The 19,744-nt window shown below is 32.0% G+C and overlaps 2 protein-coding genes across 2 annotated transcripts; one reads left to right on the top strand and one right to left on the bottom strand.

Annotated features, from left to right (window-relative positions):
- The first annotated feature begins 107 nt into the window (after positions 1 to 107).
- On the top strand, positions 108 to 12,837 carry LOC130894352 (protein unc-45 homolog B). Its single transcript, XM_057801121.1, has 8 exons — positions 108 to 518; positions 578 to 978; positions 1,218 to 1,509; positions 5,683 to 6,364; positions 9,534 to 9,791; positions 9,844 to 10,411; positions 10,531 to 10,843; positions 12,199 to 12,837. The coding sequence occupies exons 2-8, from the start codon at positions 698 to 700 to the stop codon at positions 12,586 to 12,588; spliced, it is 2,784 nt and encodes a 927-aa protein (XP_057657104.1). The 5' UTR covers positions 108 to 518; positions 578 to 697; the 3' UTR covers positions 12,589 to 12,837.
- Positions 12,838 to 14,763: 1,926 nt separating this feature from the next.
- Positions 14,764 to 17,719, bottom strand: LOC130894353 (proteasome subunit beta type-3). Its single transcript, XM_057801122.1, has 3 exons — positions 17,562 to 17,719; positions 16,850 to 17,415; positions 14,764 to 14,863 (listed from the first exon to the last, which is right to left on the bottom strand). The coding sequence occupies exons 1-3, from the start codon at positions 17,562 to 17,564 to the stop codon at positions 14,815 to 14,817; spliced, it is 618 nt and encodes a 205-aa protein (XP_057657105.1). The 5' UTR covers positions 17,565 to 17,719; the 3' UTR covers positions 14,764 to 14,814.
- Between the last annotated feature and the right edge of the window lie 2,025 nt (positions 17,720 to 19,744).

Raw genomic sequence — 19,744 nt, forward strand, 5'->3', positions numbered from 1 at the left:
CCCAGTGCAAGCAGTACAATGAGCTAGTTCTCTTGCACTGCTACTAAGAACAGTGACACTAGCGCTGGTTCTGATACAAAGAACGCTTTAGAGTTCACTTCCTAAACAGTTCTGCCAGTGCAGCTACCAAGAGCAAAACTACGAATTATTGTAACGGCGCTAATTTTAAAATGAACCATATTTATGTCTACAAACTTATACATTTTTATTCCCAATGATGTACGACTATTTCCACCTTTTGGATATGAAACAAGCGTATCCCATACTTGTTTCCATAAGATTAAAATTATTGCTACTATAATAATTTTCATTATTTTTAATTACTTCTAATAGCTTAACATATGTTAAAAATTACATCATTTATCGGGATGTACATTTATTATTAGATTAAAATTGGCCCAATTTTGAAAAAAGCAAATACTTTTCTTATGATTATTTTGTACAATATCTGGATATTCATTGGTGTAATATTTTCAATTATATAGTGCCGACATTCGGAAAGTAAACCATGAGTATACGTGAGTTATCGTAGATGAGTTTATAAATAGAAAAACTAATTTTAATCTCTTATTTTTAGGATGATACGTACTAGAACTTACTAGAGAACTCTTTACTCAACAAATACGTAATATTGAAGCATGTGGCGAAGCCGCTTGTAAAAACGCCAATAACCTAAAAGATTCATAAATATTGAATCATGGAAAATGAAAATCAAGCTGAAACTTTCAAAGAAGAAGGAAATGTTGCATTTAAGAATGGTGATTGGGAAACAGCAATTATTTTGTATACAAAAGCGATAAATATAACTAATGAAGAAACCAGAAATTTATCAATATATCTTAAGAACCGAGCTGCTGCATATTTGAAGATAGAAAAGTATGAAGCTGCTTTAAATGACTGTGATAAAAGTTTAAAAATTGTAACAACGGATCCAAAAGCTCTTTTTAGAAGATGTCAAGCTTTGGAAGCCTTACAAAGGTAATAAATTTCATTCACATTATTTATTATAACTAATAGTATTTCAGTATTACGAATATAGGGTAGAAACATTTTAGGTTTGTTCTATTATTTTGTACTTTTCACCATCAAAATTTAATTGATTTATTTAACCAAAACTAGATATAACTTCTGTTAGTACATAAGGAGATATGTTGTTTTAATTAGGCATACAGAAGATATGTTTATCAGTATATGATTGATTAATTATATCTTAACAGATATGAAGAAGCATATAGAGACGCAACGCAAATATTTAAAGATGATCCTACAAATAAAACTATTCAACCGATATTGCAAAGACTATTCAAAATTGTACAAGAAAGGGCACGACAAAATGAACTACTAAGTAGCAAACTGGAGAGCATGTTAAAAATTGCTTTTGATTTGAGTGAAACTATTGAGAAAAGGGAAACTGCCATGAATAATTTACTTGTATTGGCAAGACAATCTTCAGGGGCTGAACTGATGATGAAATCCACAATAGTGCAACAAGTTAAAAATCTTATCAAGGTAAAGTATAATTCAATTTTTTAGAGGTTCTTAGTTGATGAGTTGTGCCTTACAAAACCAAATGCAATGGACTGTTTTTGTCCGTTACCTGCATGACTTCATTGTGGAAAAATGAAAGTTATTTTCTTTCTAACTGAGTTATTATTTTCATATTCATCACTCCTTCCTTTTTCTATGGTAAAAAAATGGAATTTGGAAAAAATTATGTTTAAATTTTGATGCAACTCAAGTTACTGCTTTTTTCAAGAAAAACTGAAAAACTTTTTCATATTTTGGTGTATCTTTATAATCTACAGTACGAATTCAATTTTATAACGAAAATTTGTGAAAAGATATTTTGAGATTATAAAATAAATAGCCTTAATGAAAATGTCCTGTGGGACTAGGGACATTGTGTATACATAAAGTAAATTATAAAAAACTACCTGTACAGGATATAAACATTTTCTGGAGAAATAATTTCCAATGAGAAATAGGGTCTCATGAACTGACAATAATGTCGTTACAGTTTTGATAACTTGAGTTTCTAGGGCCCCAAAAACCGCGAATCAGTATTCCAAAAGGAATCTCGATTTAAATGACTCTAGTTCATATGGGAGGAATCGATTTGATCCACAAATTCATACCCACATATAGAATTGGAATAAATTCCAAAAAAAGTGGTCAAAGGATGGCTATTGCATATTATGTTTTAACATAGATCTTTTCAATTGCATTATCCTAATGCAATCCTTTATATCTTGAATTGCTTGGTAAAAATTACTTCTTAAGTGATTAGAAGCAACTTTAGTTGCTTGCGCGAAACTATTGATTATGATTTATTTATTCAATATAATTTTGAAACAGTATCAATTAAACAACATTTTCAAAAAAAAGTTTTGGGCATTAATGGGTTAAGATTCTTCAGCTATCGAGGTCCACTTTACAAACCACTCATAATTTATTTTACTAAACCATTTATAGCAGACTAATTCTCATAATTTTTTGATGTTTTCCAGACGTTGAGTCTGCACTATCCAGTGCAGATTGATTTCAATAATTTTAGTGAGGTTTTTCAGTTAATAAGGTTTAGTTTACAAAACCATTTACTGTAAACTGGTTTTCATAATTATTTAAGATATTTTAGTCAAAGTTCACTTGACAAATCACCATAATTCTTCTGGAAGCTTTTCACCTGCTAGGGCTCGCGTTTTTAGTTGATGAGCTTTGCCTTACAAAAACCACTTACAGCTTTCTATATTTTGCCCTCAACTGAATTCCCAGTTGTTGGGGTTGAGTTGAATTTGATTGCTTGTAGTGCACTAGTTGAGTCCTTTGGGTGTGGTTCAAACTCCAACCTGATAGCTGTAGAACTGCAGAAAAAATGAGGAAGGAACAAATGAGGGAACACAGATTGAAATTTCTGAAGAAGGAACGAGAAGAACAGATTTGAATAAAAACGAGCTACTTTAACTGAATTTATATTTTTTAAAACCTTACCTAACTATACAGGAATCTGTTCTATTCTATTCGTTCTGTTCTATCATAAAAAATTTGTTTTAAACAAAAAGAAATCCATAAAGATAACTCATTTCTTCTCTGGAGATTTTTCAGTTACCGAGGTTCACTTCTTATAGAATGATTTTTAACTGCTAAACATTGCATTAAAAACCCTTTCATAGTAAACTGGTTACCATAATTATTTGGAGGTTTTCAGCTGTTGAAATTAGCATTAAAAAACTATCTATAGTAGACTGTATAGAAAGTCGTTGAAGATTTTCTGTCAGTGTCATTGTTGAACAGTAAACGGTTTTTATCAAATTCCACTACTTTTCAGTCAAAACAATGTCAAATATTAAAGTATTTGCCCAAATATCGAAAATGTTCTATATAAAAGAGAACCTATCATGTCCCATTGCTAGATATATATCAGATTGGCTACCTAAAGAGGTAGAAACTCATACCGGACAGAAATGGAGTTCAGATGATTATAGGTTGTCTAGATTTATAGATAGACCTAAAAATGTCAACATGAATTTTGCAATTAATCTTATCGCAGCAGTTCCTCCAAAACCCTGTAGAGACCGGGTCGTTTGGTGTGACGGTGGCAGTGGAGCTACGGGTCACCCGAAAGTATATATCAATTTGGATAAGCCTGGAAATCATAGTTGTGGTTATTGTGGATTAAGATTTCACAAGAAAGATCACCATTAAATATTTGTATGTATAATTTCACATCAGTTTATTATTAATGATAAAAGACACAATTTCAAAATGTATGATAAATAATTATTAAAAGACAATATCAGATTTTTTTGTTTATTATAAAAAGTTGTCGTAACGACAGATTTTTTACGCTACTATTTAAATTAATAAATGGCTTCAAAAGTGTTATCCCGACTCTGCTCCATCGGATAGAACCATTTGTTATTGGTTTGCTGAATTTAAACGTGGTCGTACAGATATCGATGATGGTGAACGTTCTAGTCGTCCAATTGAGGTGGTTACTTCATAAAACATCAAAAACGTGTACAAATTGGTTATATCTAATTGTAAATTGAAATTACGTGAAATAGTCGACACCGTAAAGATATCAGAAGGCAGTGTGTTTACAATTATGCATGAACATTTGACCGTGAGAAAGCTTTTTTAAAAGTGGGTGCCTCGGTTACTTACAGTCAATCAAGAACAACAACTTGTTGATGATTGAGAGCATTGTTTGGTCATGTTTACATGTAATAAATTAGATTTTTTGCGTCGATATGTGACAATATAGGAAACCTGGATCCATCCTCCCTTCACTCCGAAATCAAAACGATCATCTTCTGAGTGGACTGCAGTCGATGAACCACGTCCGAAGAATCCGAAGGTTCAACAGTCAGCTGGAAAGGTTATGGCTTCAGTATTTTGGGATGCGCATGGAATATTGTTCATCGACTATCTTCAAAAGGGAGAGACAATCAATAACGTATACTACATAGAGATTTTGGATCGTTTGAATGAGAAAAATCAAGGAAAACGGCCTCTTTTCCAAAGCAAAAACCACCGATTCCCAAGTCGATGTTTAAATTAAACGAATTACACTTCGAACTGCTTCCTCATCCATTGGCCTATAGGGACTATAGGTCCAGCTCTGGCACCCAGTGACTACTGGCTATTCGCTGATCTCAAGCAATTGCTGAAACTGAAGCATATTTTGAGATAAAAGACAAATTCTTCTACAAGCACGGCATCGAGAAGTTAGAGGAGTGTTGGAATGATTTATTGCTCATGAAGGATATTACGTTGATTAATTAAATCGATTTTTGGAAAAAAATGTGATTTGTTAACTGGACAGTGTGGAAATTTCAAGTTCAGGTATAAAAGTCTAAAAGATATTTTGAAATTGTGAAAGACATAAAACAAAAACCAATTTCCCGGAGTGGAAAAAAGGTATTGAAGAGTAAAGACACAATTGCAAAAGAAATCATCATGTAAAGATTAGATGAACAAGTCATTAAATATGTACTGTCATGCCAGAAATCTTGTCTGGAAAAATTAAGTCGTTTCTGTCTCCCTGGGACTCGTCGGAAAAAAGAACGTTACGCCATTGTTGTAAAACTAAATTCCTGTGCGTCCTTAAAGGTTTTCTTGCCTTTAGATTCGATGAATGTGATCTCCTTTTGATGGCACTTCTCAAAACTGCCCTTCGGTACAGTAAAAAGTGACTTCGAACGACCGTTACCGTTATAAATCGGTTTCTTCGGATGAAATTAGCTATATAACGGTTTTCCCTCTCTGATGTAACTTCTTCGCGTTTCCTGGAAAAGGGCCACTATCCGCTTCACCAAAGTCTGTGATATATTCAAACGAAGGGCAATGCGGTGATTAGATAAACCTTCTTGATTCTTGATCGATCAGACTCAGAAATCATATCTCCCGGTATTTTTAACAAAATTTAAACGAACTTACTGTCAAGTTAATTCTGATTTTTTTTTTCGAAAGTTCATAGGCAAACTTGAAAGTTTACAAAGGGGGACAAGGATTTTGGAGATATGTGTATGTACAAAAAGGCTATCAATAATTTAAGCGCAACTGTATGACTGATAATAAAAATATTTTATTTAAAATATTTTTTTTTCTATAACAAAAACAAAATGGTATTCAGTATTTGATCATTGTTCTATGTTGTTAAATGAAAATATATATTTTTAGGTAGACAAAAACAGAGTAATTACAACTGCCGGCATTCGAATCATCGGCGAACTTTGTAAACACAACGAAACGCGTACCAAAAAGGTTCTAGAAATCGTTGGTTTGCCTTGGTTCCTGGAAATCCTCGATTCAGAAGATGCAAATCGAGTTAATGTAGTTGAACATTGTATGCAAACTATCATTAATGCATTTTCCGGAATGGAAAACAAACGGGATACCAAACCAAAAAAAGAACTAATCGATAGAAATAAAAAACAAATAGATACTCTTTTAACTTGCCTTGTATACGCTCTAAATAACAGATTAATTTCTGGTTTAGCTAGAGACGCATTGATTGAACTTATCATGAGGAATATTAATTACGATCAACTTTCTTGGGCCGAACAATTGGTGAACATAGGAGGAGTGGAAAGATTAATGGAATGCGCCAGCGAGCTTGAAGAATACAAATATGAGAGCTCCATGAACATAACATCGTCTACAAGAACCGTCGCAGCCGTATGCTTGGGAAGAATTTACGAAAACATGTACTATGATGCTTTGAAAGAAAAATTTAGGGAAAAAATTGAGAATTTTATCAAAGATAAGCTGTTGACACCAGATATAGAGTCTAAGGTTCGGGTTACTGTCGCTTTAACTGCGCTATTAAGAGGACCTTTGGATGTTGGAAACGCTTTTATAGGTTAGTTACCCTTTAATATTCCTTAGATCTATCGCTTCTCGTTAATCCTTTCGATCTACATATCTTAAGTTATGGCTCGTCTCTTGGTTTAATACCAATACGTGAAAACCCCTATTAATTAATTAAACTCTCCACAACTATTAACTTTGAAAGATATCCTCGCAGTAAGATATGTGAGATTTCAATACTGGCCAGTATCATCTAAAAAAGCAGTAAATATACTTATTTGAAAATCAAAGTGTTTGGTATCCACCAACATAAAACCCTCCCAGGTTTTTATACTAGAAATAATAAACAACAGCCTAAATATATTTCTGCAACATCAGTTTAGATATTGGAAGAACTTTCCCACAATTTATCAGTGCTGTACAATCATACAAGAACAATTTGAAGTAGGTACTAAATCAATAGATAAAGTCTAGTTTTATAGTTGGCTATCCAAATTCAAAAAATTCATTCTCTCTGTTCTGAGTATTTCCCTAAAATTCCATAACTTTTAATAAAATCTTTATTCAGCCAGATCTGGCATCGCTGCGAGCGTGGCGAAGCAGAATACAGCCCCTAGCTTAGAGACAACCAGAGTTTATAATTTGCGTTGAAAACGGTTGAGAAGCCAGATTCGTTTTTCAGTTTGTAGAGTAAACATGTGACAATTTTATACTTTGTACAATTCTAATTCTGGTAATAATATAGTGAATCAGTCGTTTCGTTTCAATAATTACAGTCCACTTACTAATACTCTTCTACAATCTGCTGAAATCTTATTTATCTGACTCTACAATAAAAATTTTATTGCTAACAGATCTGGAGTACAAGTTTGGAAAATTTACAAAAATAACTTTCTGCACTAGAAATAAAAAAAAATGAAAATAAAAATTTCAGCTTAAAAAGAAGAATGTGAAAATACCCAGGAATTTATTTAGATGCAAAACTAAATCCTAGAGACTTTCCAGTGTGTTCATAATGAATCCCATTCCTTAGATCATCTCGATTGTCAGGTTTTAGTTTATAATGAAAACACTGTTTGACGCTCGTTTCGTTCACCAAGTTATCATCTTCAGAGACTGAAGGTGAACTAAGTAAACAGTGTAATTGTGAGTGTTGATGTAGTGGTAGTGTCAACAGTGTGTTCAGTATGAATATCACGAACGGTTCCAGAAATTCCACCTCAGGTTTTAGATTGTTATTTTTGCCTGGAACGCGATTTTTTAGATATCCATAAAGAAAATTTCGGTAGATTCAGTTGGCTACCTCTCCTCCCAATCAATCTGTCTCTCGAACATTTATTCAACTTATTTCAAACAACAACACTGGAACGAAATGTTATTAAACTTACTACCCTCTACATTTCTTATTGAAGGATCAGGTTTATTCACAAATTTAAATACTTTTGTCTATTCATATTGTCTTTTACAATAAATGATCGATGCCGATAATACTTGTCCAAACATTAGCTTTCAAAAACCCTACGCCATATGTTTCTTTGGAAAAGAATGCCTTACTTATAAAATGAGAATCTCTATCTGCTTGGTTTTACAAAAAACTTCATTCTAGGGTCATGATAAGTTTCAGATCATTAACATTCATTTTTCATTTAGACATATCTCACACTAACATAATATTGTAGTGCAGTTTTCCAAAATGATTTTCCACATAACGTATGTTAGAATGATGTGAAATATTCTAAAACGAAAAAAATTGTTTCTAAAACGTTCTAGAAGGGACCCGAGCTTTCTAAAACAATCTAGAAGTTTTCTAAATCATTCTAGAAGGATCTCAAATATTCTAAAAACGATCTAAAAGGGTCCCAGGGGATGTGAAACGATCTGGATGACTTTAAAGTCTTCTGGAACGATATACATTGTTGCTAGAATGATCTAGAATATTATAAAATACGATCCCGAATGATGTGAAATATTCTAGAACATTAAAAAGTTTTCTCAAAACGATCTAGAAGACTCCCTATTTTTCTACATCGTTTTAACATTCTAGAATGATATAAAACGTGATCGAAAACGATATAGAATGCTTAATAGTCTTCTATAATGGTGTGAAATATTCTTTACCCAACATAGATATTCTGAAACACTAGAAAGTGTTCCCAAAATGATCTAGAACCCCTATTTTTCTAAAACGTTCTAACGATTTAGAATAATCCCAAAAGTGGTCTAAAACGATTATAACAGTCTAGAATGTTGTCAAAACGACCTAGAATGTTGTCAAATACGATCTAGAAAGGTGTGAGTTAATCTAGAACGATAAAAATTTTTCTTGCAACAATCTAAAAGGATCTTAAGACTTCTAAAGGGATCTAGAAGGACCTCGTTTGTCCTAAAATGATTTAGAATGATATTAATTGGTCGTGAACGATTTGAAATGATTGATTGTCTTACAAGACGATCTAGAAAAATTCCAAATGCATACCCAAGGATTTTTTATCCTTAGTTAGGGTGTCTTGCTATTTTTAGTTGACCCTTACTGTTCAAAAAGTTTAACAACCCTTTAAGCTGCAGTTATAGTCATTTGGTTCTGATTTGAGTTCATACACCTTATTAAATAAGTGGACTACTTCATTTTTAGTTGGTAAAATATCAAAATTACCTAATTAAAATATCTAATTTATGATATTGAGACACAATTAATGGCATAAAAACCTACTACTTTGTTGGAACCATTAAACTGTGGGGTTTAGACGGTTATATTTGTAATGTAATAGATTATGAAACGCTGAAAATATACACTTGAGGTCCTGTTTCAAATAATAAGATATTTTGAAGTACACTTGTACACTTATTATCGACTTATACAGATAATCCAAATTATTTTTTAAAGCCATTGTTGAACTTTTTTTGTAAACCTTACAGATCGAAATAACAGCAAGTTATATTACTTTATGATTACACTGTTGACTTGAATCACCTGACAGTGTGTCGTAGGGTGGTTTTGCTCATTCTCACTTTCTAATCTACCACCATCAGACACAATCTATTGTTAAAATCATTTCATCAAAGTGAAACACAAGTTACATGTCCCATAGTAAACAATACTGTATACACTATAGATTTGTGGGATAAATTTTTGAATATTTAAATTTTTCCTTAGAAAAATCCAAAATTGCGAGTCCAACTTTTTGGATACATATTTTCTCATCTTACAATATATTTTGTAGGCAAAGAAGGTATCATGGAAATGATTCTGGTTATGGCAAATACAGAAGACGAGTTGCAACAAAAAGTTGCATGCGAGTGTATTATAGCAGCAGCTAGTAAGGCCGATAAAGCTAAAGCTATTATAAGTCAAGGAATTAACATTTTAAAACAGCTGTATAAATCGAAAAATGACCATATAAGGATAAGAGCTTTAGTTGGATTGTGTAAATTGGGCAGTTCTGGTGGTACAGATGCATCTTTGAAACCGTTCGCCGAAGGTAATAAAATTTATTAGACAAAATCTTAAGTTACAATTTTTAATTTTTATAGGTTCGTCGTTAAAATTAGCGGAAGCTTGCAGACGATTTCTTTTGCATCCAGGCAAGGATAACGATATTAGAAAATGGGCAGCGGAAGGTTTGTCCTATCTAACATTAGATGCCGAAGTAAAAGAAAAACTAATAGAAGATAAACCCGCTCTACAGGCGCTCGTAGAACTTGCTAAAACAGGCGATCAATCAGTTCTATTCGGAGTTATAACAACTTTAGTTAATCTATGTAACGCTTACGATAAGCAAGAAGTTATTCCAGAGATGCTGGAATTGGCTAAATTTGCCAAACAACATATTCCAGAAGAACACGAATTGGACGATCCGGATTTCGTGACGAAGCGAATATTAATACTTGGACATGCCAATGTCACCACAGCTTTAGTATCGTTAGCAAAAACAGAAAGCGATCACTCAAAAGAATTAATAGCCAGAGTATTTAACGCTATGTGCAGTGAACAAGAGTTGAGAGGGGTAGTTGTCGCTCAGGGTGGCAGTAAAGCATTACTATCCCTAGCTTTAAACGGTACTGAAAAGGGAAAAAGACAAGCAGCTCAAGCTTTAGCGAGGTAAGTACAGAAAAAAATTGTTTATCTCAATAAGTTTAAATACGAATAGATGAATAAGACCCTGTATATTAAAAAACTCTTACTTAACCAACATTTTCTATAATTTATTTTATTTACAGGATAGGTATTACTATGAATCCCGAAATAGCATTTCCAGGACAAAAGAGCTTGGAAGTAATTCGACCATTACTCAATTTGTTACATCCGGACTGTACTGGTTTGGAAAACTTTGAGGCTCTTATGGCTCTTTGCAATATGGCTCAGGTTAGCGAAACGGCTAGGATAAGAATAATTAAGGAAGGAGGATTTGGAAAAATCGAACAATATATGTTTGAGGATCATCAACAAATTTCACGAGCCGCTGTGCAGTGTATGTGTAATATGACGCAATCGGAAGAGGTTATTAAGATGTTTGAAGGGGAAAATGACAGGGTAAGGTTCTTAATTAGCTATCAAATTTCAATAATAGGATAGTTTTGTTAATTTACCAAAGTTGTCAATTGAATTTGGCTAAAATTTATTATGACTCTTTAGATCAATTTTACTCAATGCCTTTTACTTTTTGAAGGTTTTGCTTGCTGTTTGATCATCTTTCCACAAATATTTCACATTTATGTCTATTATTATGTCTTCGTTACACTATAAAACAAAAAAAAAACTCTCATCACCGAAAAAGATCAAGAAAAGCTAACACGGGTATATACGAAAAAATCGATTGTTAACCCCACGTATATCAGTTGTTTTCTTAGATTTTCATACCACCTTAGTTTAATCTTCTCCGATTTCAAGTTAAATTGTCTCCCATACCGTTTTTCTTTTCTTATCATATCTCATTTTACATTTTATCTATTCATTTGTCATATAAATCTTTTTTATGTTTTTATATAATGGTACTTTGTCACTAATTCATATATTAAATATGAGGTTGGGTATGTTCTTTATTTCTGTACTTATTTACTGGAGTATTTGGTCAGAAATTAATTTTTCTTTGATCTAGAATTGATGTACAAAAACTTTCCATTACATTTACAATCATTTCAATTCTTTATCTTTGACTCTTTAATTTTTTATTTTTATATTGTGGTTCATATTTTTAATTCATACTTCATATATTAGAATGATTTTTTATATATATTTCTATACTTATTTTCTTTGAAATTTGTTATAACTGATTTTTCTTCAATCCTGAATTAATTTAGTTGAAATATACTAAAATAATTTGACTCATTTCACAATAATTTCAATCCTTTGCGGCCCTGTTGCTTCTTGTTTCTAAATGTTTCTTCCTCTATTCTGAATTCAAACCAACTTAGCCTATCCTTCTTCGATTTTATGTGCAAATATTCAGTCTTCTGTTATTAGCATAACAAAGAAAACCCAACATTATATCTAAAACCAACGTTTTTTTAACGAAAAAACCTAATTTTAATAAAATAAACCCAAAATTTGATCTTAATTTATTTCTTTAAATTCAGCTTCTATTACTTAATCAAATTCAGTTTGTCTTTATTATTGAATTTCGTATTAGGAGAATACATAAAGAGATCAAACTTCACTATTTTAATAGGCTAAAAATGATTGAACACATTGTTTATTATCAGTATACCAACTATTATACTAGTCCTTCGAGCCGGATATGAACCAGCGAACTATGGAAGGCTCGAAGGACCAGACATAGTACATAATTGTAATGATACTATGTAAAATATGAATATTATCAACAGTTCCTAAAATTATTCTCATACTTAATTTCCATGTTTTCTTATTGAATTTCATTTTGTTTTCAGGTCAAGTTTGCCGTAGCTTTATGCCTTGATGAAGACAAAGACACTGCAATGGCAGCTGCTGGAATGCTCGCAATAATAACTGGCGCAAGCAAAAAATGTTGCGAGAAGGTTTTCGATTCTAAAAATTGGCTCGATTGTCTTCATTGTCTTTTAGCTAATCCTTCATTGGATATGCAATACAGAGGAGTTTGTGTGACGTATAATATTCTTTCGTCTTCCAAAGAGGTAGCGGAGAAATTAATACAGACTGATGTTCTTGAAATCCTAATGGCTTTATCGAAGTTAACTCCTTACGATGGCCGGGAAAAAATTGTAGAAATTGCTGGATTGGCCTTACAAGAAGCAGAAAAATGGGGAGTTATCAAAAAACCGGGAGAAGATGACGATTAACTTGATTGAGATATTTATATTATTCATTAATTGATGAGTACATTTGATAACAATGTATAAAAAAGTTTTCGGGTTTGTAAAACTACCCTCTAGTAATTGTAACCAGCATTTAGTATTGTACTTGTGTGTAATCGCTTTAGTAGATCTATCTACTGAATATTTTATTATATTTATATAAGAATATTTATCGCTGTTGTTAATATTTTACAAAGTGCCTTGTTTAAAGAAAAATGAAGATTATATAACTTGTTTCATGTTTGAATTTAACAAATTAATATGTTTTGTCTATCTAACACTTACCCTCACTTTCAACTAGAAGGCTCTCAATAATTAGATTTGAAGTGTGCGTGACACGAAAAAATTGGACCATCTAATTGCGACAGGAAATTCTTCCTCTGTTAACTAGATGAGGTGAAAAACCATTTTAATGTTTAATGTCTACTATACATAAGTTGAGACAAAAAAATATAAGGAAAATAATGAATAGAAAATTCGATGAACTAGAACAAAAGATAATGCTAGAAAAAACATGAAATTTATTCAAAGCAATAACTTATGGAGAAGAGGAAGGACGATAAAAAAGACAACGCCATAAAACCAGGGAAATGGTTAAGCAGAAAGAGGCAACATGGAGGAATTACATTGAAAATAAAAGTGAAGAAAATAAGGAGACATACAAAATAGACAATAACAGAAACTTTTTGAAAAAATCAGAGCAATGAGATGAACAAAGGAAAGGAAATAAGAATGATCAGAAAAAAAGAAAGGATATAAAAGTAAAAATGCAAGGCATATTGGAGACTGGGAGGAAAATCAATTGGTACATAAAAAAGGAGATGACCTAATGTGTGAAAACTACTGAGCAATATGCTTATCGTCAGTTGGCTTAAAAACATATACGAGAATAATGGAGATAAAGAAAGATATTTATGAGAAAATGAGGAAAATGCATATAGAAAAGAGAAGCCAACTATAAATAACATATGAATATTAAAGAAAATTAAACAGGAAAAAGAATTACATATATTCATTGATTTAAAGAATTGTATGGGATAATATGAGGGAAATTGGAATCCCTAGAAAAATAACAGAAGGAATATCTGAAAACATAAAAGGAAATATATGGAGATAAGAATAAAATAAGAAGATAGTCTTCAGTCCTCTTCTATTTATACTTGTCACAGATAGGATGATAAAAAAAAATAAAAGAGAGGAACTATAAACTGGAGATAATTATTGCCTACAGAAGGACAAAAAATAGATAAGAGTGACCACTTTTGAATATCTGGAAATCATTTTTATAAAAGAAGAAAAATAAGATAGCGAACAGAATAAGAAAAGTAAATCAAATATACTATGCTCTTAATAAGACAATTTTCGGAAAAAGAACACATAAAACCAAAAGTACACAACTGGATTAGTGTACCCACGTTAATATATGGAAGTGAAACTTGAAAATAGCAGGGAAAAAGAAGATGACATAAGAAAGGAAAACTTGGCTACAAGTAGCACAGGAAGACAAGAGAAAAAAATACAGCAGATGAATGAAGTAGCAATCTGAAAGAGTGCAAAAAATGAGAAAAATAAAATGAAAGCTAAAATCCCAATACTTTGACCCTCGAAATGGCATAAAATTGTTCAGATAATTTTTTTTTGTATATTGCTAGTATTAATGTACTACTGAATTTGTATAAAGTGTAGGATTCTATGGAGAAAATAATGAAATAGTCATGAAAATGTCATATTAGATGCCACAAATATTGTACCTATACTTACTTCTTGCATCTGTTAATATTCTTTAGCTATTTAATTGTATCATGACAACTTCACTTCAAATTTATATGTACTAACCACCAACTGACTGTTTACTTACTGGTCTTACTGTAGTTTATCAACATATTGCTGAACACACTGATTACACTACACCAACACTCACAATTACACTATTTACTTAGTTCACCTTCAGTCTTTGAAGATGATAACTTGGTGAACGAAACGAGCGTCAGACAGTGTAATTGTCAGTGTTGGTGTAGTGATAGCGTCAACAGTGTGTTGAGTGTGAATATCACTAACTGGTCCAGAAATTCCAACTTAATGTATAGCTAACAAGAATATTTATTGTCCAGGGTAGAGGGCGGTCAAGGTCGTGACTAGATTTTATATCAAATATGAACATTAGATCAAATTATTTTATTAAATATAAATGAAAAATTGAAAAAAAATTAACTAATCCATACGAGTCTTCAAATTCTTCACTGTTACCTTGTCCTTCTCTCTGTAAAAGAAAAAAAAGACTTGATGATGTTATAACAATGAATTTTGTAAAAATTATTGGCAAATATTGTTTGTTAACACTTCAGTTTTTGTTTTTTTACGATTATTCCAAAAAGAAAACCTACTGATAATAATAACACAAATATTCAAGTTTTTCCACATCTCTACTTGAAATATTAATTTTAGATATAGGGTTGTAAACATAAGCTCATTCTATTTTCTAATGTAGTATCTGGTATAGGGGAAAATGGAGTTATCACATGTAAAAAAATCAGTTATACAATTTTTAAGAAAATCTATTTTGACATCAATTTCTGAGCAATTTGTTTTAAATAATTTCCAAGATGTTTCAAATGAAGTTATATTGCAATATATAACAAATTTTAATTTCAAAAAATGTTGTAAGCTTGTTTAACTGAACAACTGACAACAGAAAATGTTCTAACTAAAACGAGCTCTTTTAAAAATTCCCCAATACAAATTTTCAGAAATATACCACTTGTAGTTTTCTGTAGATTATAGAAAAATATTTTGGGGAACATAGAAATTACAATATAAATAAATAAATAAATTATATATATATAAATAAATAAATAAATTACAATATAAAATCTCTCAAGTAATTTTGGAAAGATCAATAAATTACTTACTCCTATCAAAGCATATACTTGTAGACACAAATTTAGGAGAATGTATAGTGCCTACACTTTCTATCTAGTATTACAATGGTACATTAAATAATTTTATTTGGACTAGTTACTTTTAAAATTGACATGCTCAGTATGTTCTATCTTTAATATACATACATATGTATAGGAAAAAATTTGGAGAAAAAGTTCAAAGCTTCAAGCTTCAACAAACTTAATTCTAATTCTACTACTGGACTCAATTGTTGCACTGGATTTCTTTTTTTTTTTTTGAGGACTCCACTTTTAAAAAATTTTATTAGCATCAAAATTAATGAGTATTAAAACAAAACAAACTTAAAACAATTTCAACACTAAATTATTGAATTAAAGCGATAGTTTATTATAAATTGATGACAAATAAATTAACTTGAAAATAATTAGGTCTTTTTACAATGATAGCTAGTAATTTTTTAAAAAGGAATTCCAAAAATAAGCTAAATAATCTAAAATAATATTAAACAAAATCTTTTTATGTGGAAATTGAGGCATATTTTGATTTTTCTTCATAGTAGGTCAGATTCTAGTCGTAAAGCTAGAAACTTGAGATTTACTTTTAGAAATTTAGAAACAATCTCCTAAGAAAACTGGCTGTATGTAAGTGTTCCAATCCATTACCATCAGATCCAACTTAGAATATGCCTGTATAACTCAGCTTATGCTCTTAATAATATGATAAATTCACTCCAAATGAATGGCTTTTTCACATTCTACTTAAAGAGAAATGACAGGGAACAAGGAGAGGAAGAAAGGGGAGTAAGAACGAATTCCTCCATTATATGGGCACAAACTATACAGTATGAAGGAAGAAGTTCCTAAAAACCTCTCAAAAAAACTTACAACTGCAAAGAAAATGCCAAGCCAAATTCTTGGGTAGCAAAATACCATCTGAAACTCTACCACCAGGAGATTATGGCAAATGGTTGTCATGGACATCTATAAACAAGTTGAGATTACAATATGGTAGATCCAGGACTTATATGGCAAGATGGAATCATTGTAAAAAATAAAACATCAAATGTGGCTGTACAGAAGATTACATTGTGAAGTATCATTTCCAGCGAACTATACAATGGAGGACCTACATCAAGCTTTGGAGAATACACTACTTATAACCAAGTTCTGGTCACTTTATATATAATTTATAACTATGTACATTTTTTCTTTATTTCTGATATGAGAATAATAAATAATGAAGTAAAAAAAATTGTAAAGTGCAAATAAATCGAAGATTGAATTCAATTTGTAAATTATCAAAGAGAATCTTACATTAGACAATGTAAAACAATAGAACAACTTACATAATGTAAACTGTAGCTCCCCAACCAGATATGGCATCCCGATCGAAGGCATTAATGAGAGCTTGAGATATAGTTTCGAAAAGGTCCTCTGGACCCAAATTTGGTTCCCAAAGAGCTTCACACATACCATATAATTGTGCAGAAGCTGTACCTCCAACAACAAAATCTGAGGGTTGGTTAATACATCCGATAAGGTCCATATTACAGATAAATGGTTCATAAGTATCAGGACTAAGTCCAGCTACAACAGGCTCTACGAAAAATGGACCAAATCTCTTTTCATATAACATATTTGAAATCATTGAAGCAAATGTTTTAGGTGCTATCCTTCTATTCTCTTTTAGTTCATAGAGGTTTTTACGGAAACGAAGTTTTTCCATTACTGTTTGTGTATCAGTGGCTAATCCTGGGAGACCGACATATAAATGGGGACCCATTTCAAATATTTTTTGAAAATTTGTAGCTACTGTTTGGGCTTGGATACCAAATCTCCTATCTGCCGCTATGGCAACGCAGTTTTCGCCCTTCATTGCCACCATAGCACCTCCATTGTAAGCAAGAATAGACTAAAAAATAGGCAATTTAATAAGGCTTGATATTTGATAAATTTTTCAGATAAATTTAAATTACATGTAAAAATTTAGCTTTGTCATTAAACATAACCTCAATATTTGGCGTATTTTGAATAAAACAGGCAAATATCAATGCTTACCATGTTTTAATATTATAAAGTATGTCGTTAAAATATCTCAACTATTACGATTAGAAGCGAGCAATCTTGAGTCCAAGATAAATTTAATTATTCTCACTAAATAACTTTTCAAAACTATAAACTAATGCACTGGCACTGACAGATTATGACAAATAACCATAGAACTAGGGTGTATATCAAAAATGAAAACTGAGAGCACACCAAATGACGATGAAGTTTCATTTAGGAACATAATATAAATCAATGGATTTTTTTCGTGAGTCAACATCGTATCGACACTATAAATATAACATCAAGCTCACAGTTTGTTATCAAAAATTTAGAGCCAAATGGACATAGAAAAAGAGGTATGAATCAGCATTTCAATACTTCAAGAAAGAGAGCCAAATAAAAACTGTTACTTCAGTTTCAAAAACCGTGCTTTTGGTATATTTCCACGAAAAATCTGCTGTATTAATGTTTCCATAAATCTTGTGCTGTGAATATGTGTAAATGTTATGAACTTTCCCAATATTTTTTAGGTAATTATATTAAAGCTCCTCTAATCAGGAAATGTAGAAGATGTCCCTCAAATAATTTCGGTTTCCAATAGTCATTTTGTTTATTGAATAATTATACAAAAAAGCCTTAAGTTTTCCAGTGCTTCCCTTGTAACTTCGCCACGTAGGTGGACGACCTAAACGCAAACGATTTTAAGATTCAAATCTCCACAGTTAAAACCAGCGATGTCTCATTAGCTTATAAACTGTATTTTCAATTTCACATATTTTCCTTGCTACCACGGGCTTCTTCAACCTTTCGATCCAATAATGTCTTAACAATATCTGACTTCCAGATTCATCGCAGTTCATACTATTTATTATAAAAACGTACTAAGACATAATAGGCATCATAAAGTTCAGTACATCGCGTATCGACTGAAAATTTAGACATGAGAAAGCTTGGTGCCACGTTTGAAAACAATGAAACAAAAGCAGCGTCGTGAAGATGTTTCCATCGAGTGATTAGCAATGGATGAAACGTGGGTCCGTCACTTCACATCCGAAAAAAAGGAAGCATCGAAACAATGGACTAAAAAATTGAGAACCGGCTCCAAAGTAGGCAAAGACCGTTCCATATGCAGGCAAGGTCATGGCGTCGCACAGTGTTTCCTTTTCCCGATTTCGTGGCCAAAAATGCCAAAATCGAAGGTCAACATTCCGGTTTGGTTTTGTTCGGGTCCTCTAGAGGGGGCTGCTGCTTATGGAAACTTATGCTTACATTCCATTACAAAATTTGTTAGATCATATTGTTGAAAGATTATTAGTTTTACAATATGAGGTCATATGCAGTGTGAGCGAACAAATTGTTGAAAATTTGCAATTGTATGTTAAGTGGGGTTGCGATGGAAGCTCAGGCCAAAGCCCGTACAAACAATCATTTACAGATAGTCAAGTGTCTGATACTAGTATGTTTATGACCTCACTGGCTCCATTGCGCTTTGTGTCGAGCAATAGCGGAACAGCGAATAATTGTATTATTTGGAAAAATACACGACCATCATCACCGCGACATTGCCGTCCAATTAAAGTCGAATTTATGATAGAAAACGTTGCACCTATTGTACAAGAAATCGAATGTCTAAAGCCTTACGAAACTTTTATTGACTTTTATTGAAAAAAAAAAATTACTATTCAATATAAAATGTTTTTCACAATGATAGACGGCAAAGTTTGTAACGCAGTTACCGATACTAAATCCGCGATTCGTTGTTATTTATGCGAAGCAGCGGCGAAAGATTTTAATAAAATCGATTTTGTTCTGTCGAAACCCGCCAATGAAAGTTACTTATGTTACGGAATGTCAACATTGCACGCATGAATTCGTTTCATGGAATGCCTTCTGCATATTGGGTACGGAATGACCGTTAAAACTTGGCAGTCTCGTGGTGACGACAAAGTAAAAATTGAGCAAAGGAAAAAAAAACATTCAAGATGGATTGAAAAGTGAATTATCGCTAATAGTTGACATTCCGAAACAAGGAACAGGAACCACGAATGACGGAAACACTGCTAGACGTTTCTTTGAATCGTCTGAAACAGTTTTAATAATTACTGGTGTTGATCTGAAATTGATTCAGCGATTCCATCATATTTTGCAAGTACTTGCATGTGGTTTTGCAGTCGACGTTGAAGCATTCAGTC

Source organism: Diorhabda carinulata, chromosome 5 (genome assembly GCF_026250575.1).
Source record: "Diorhabda carinulata isolate Delta chromosome 5, icDioCari1.1, whole genome shotgun sequence".
Taxonomy (NCBI): domain Eukaryota; kingdom Metazoa; phylum Arthropoda; class Insecta; order Coleoptera; family Chrysomelidae; genus Diorhabda; species Diorhabda carinulata.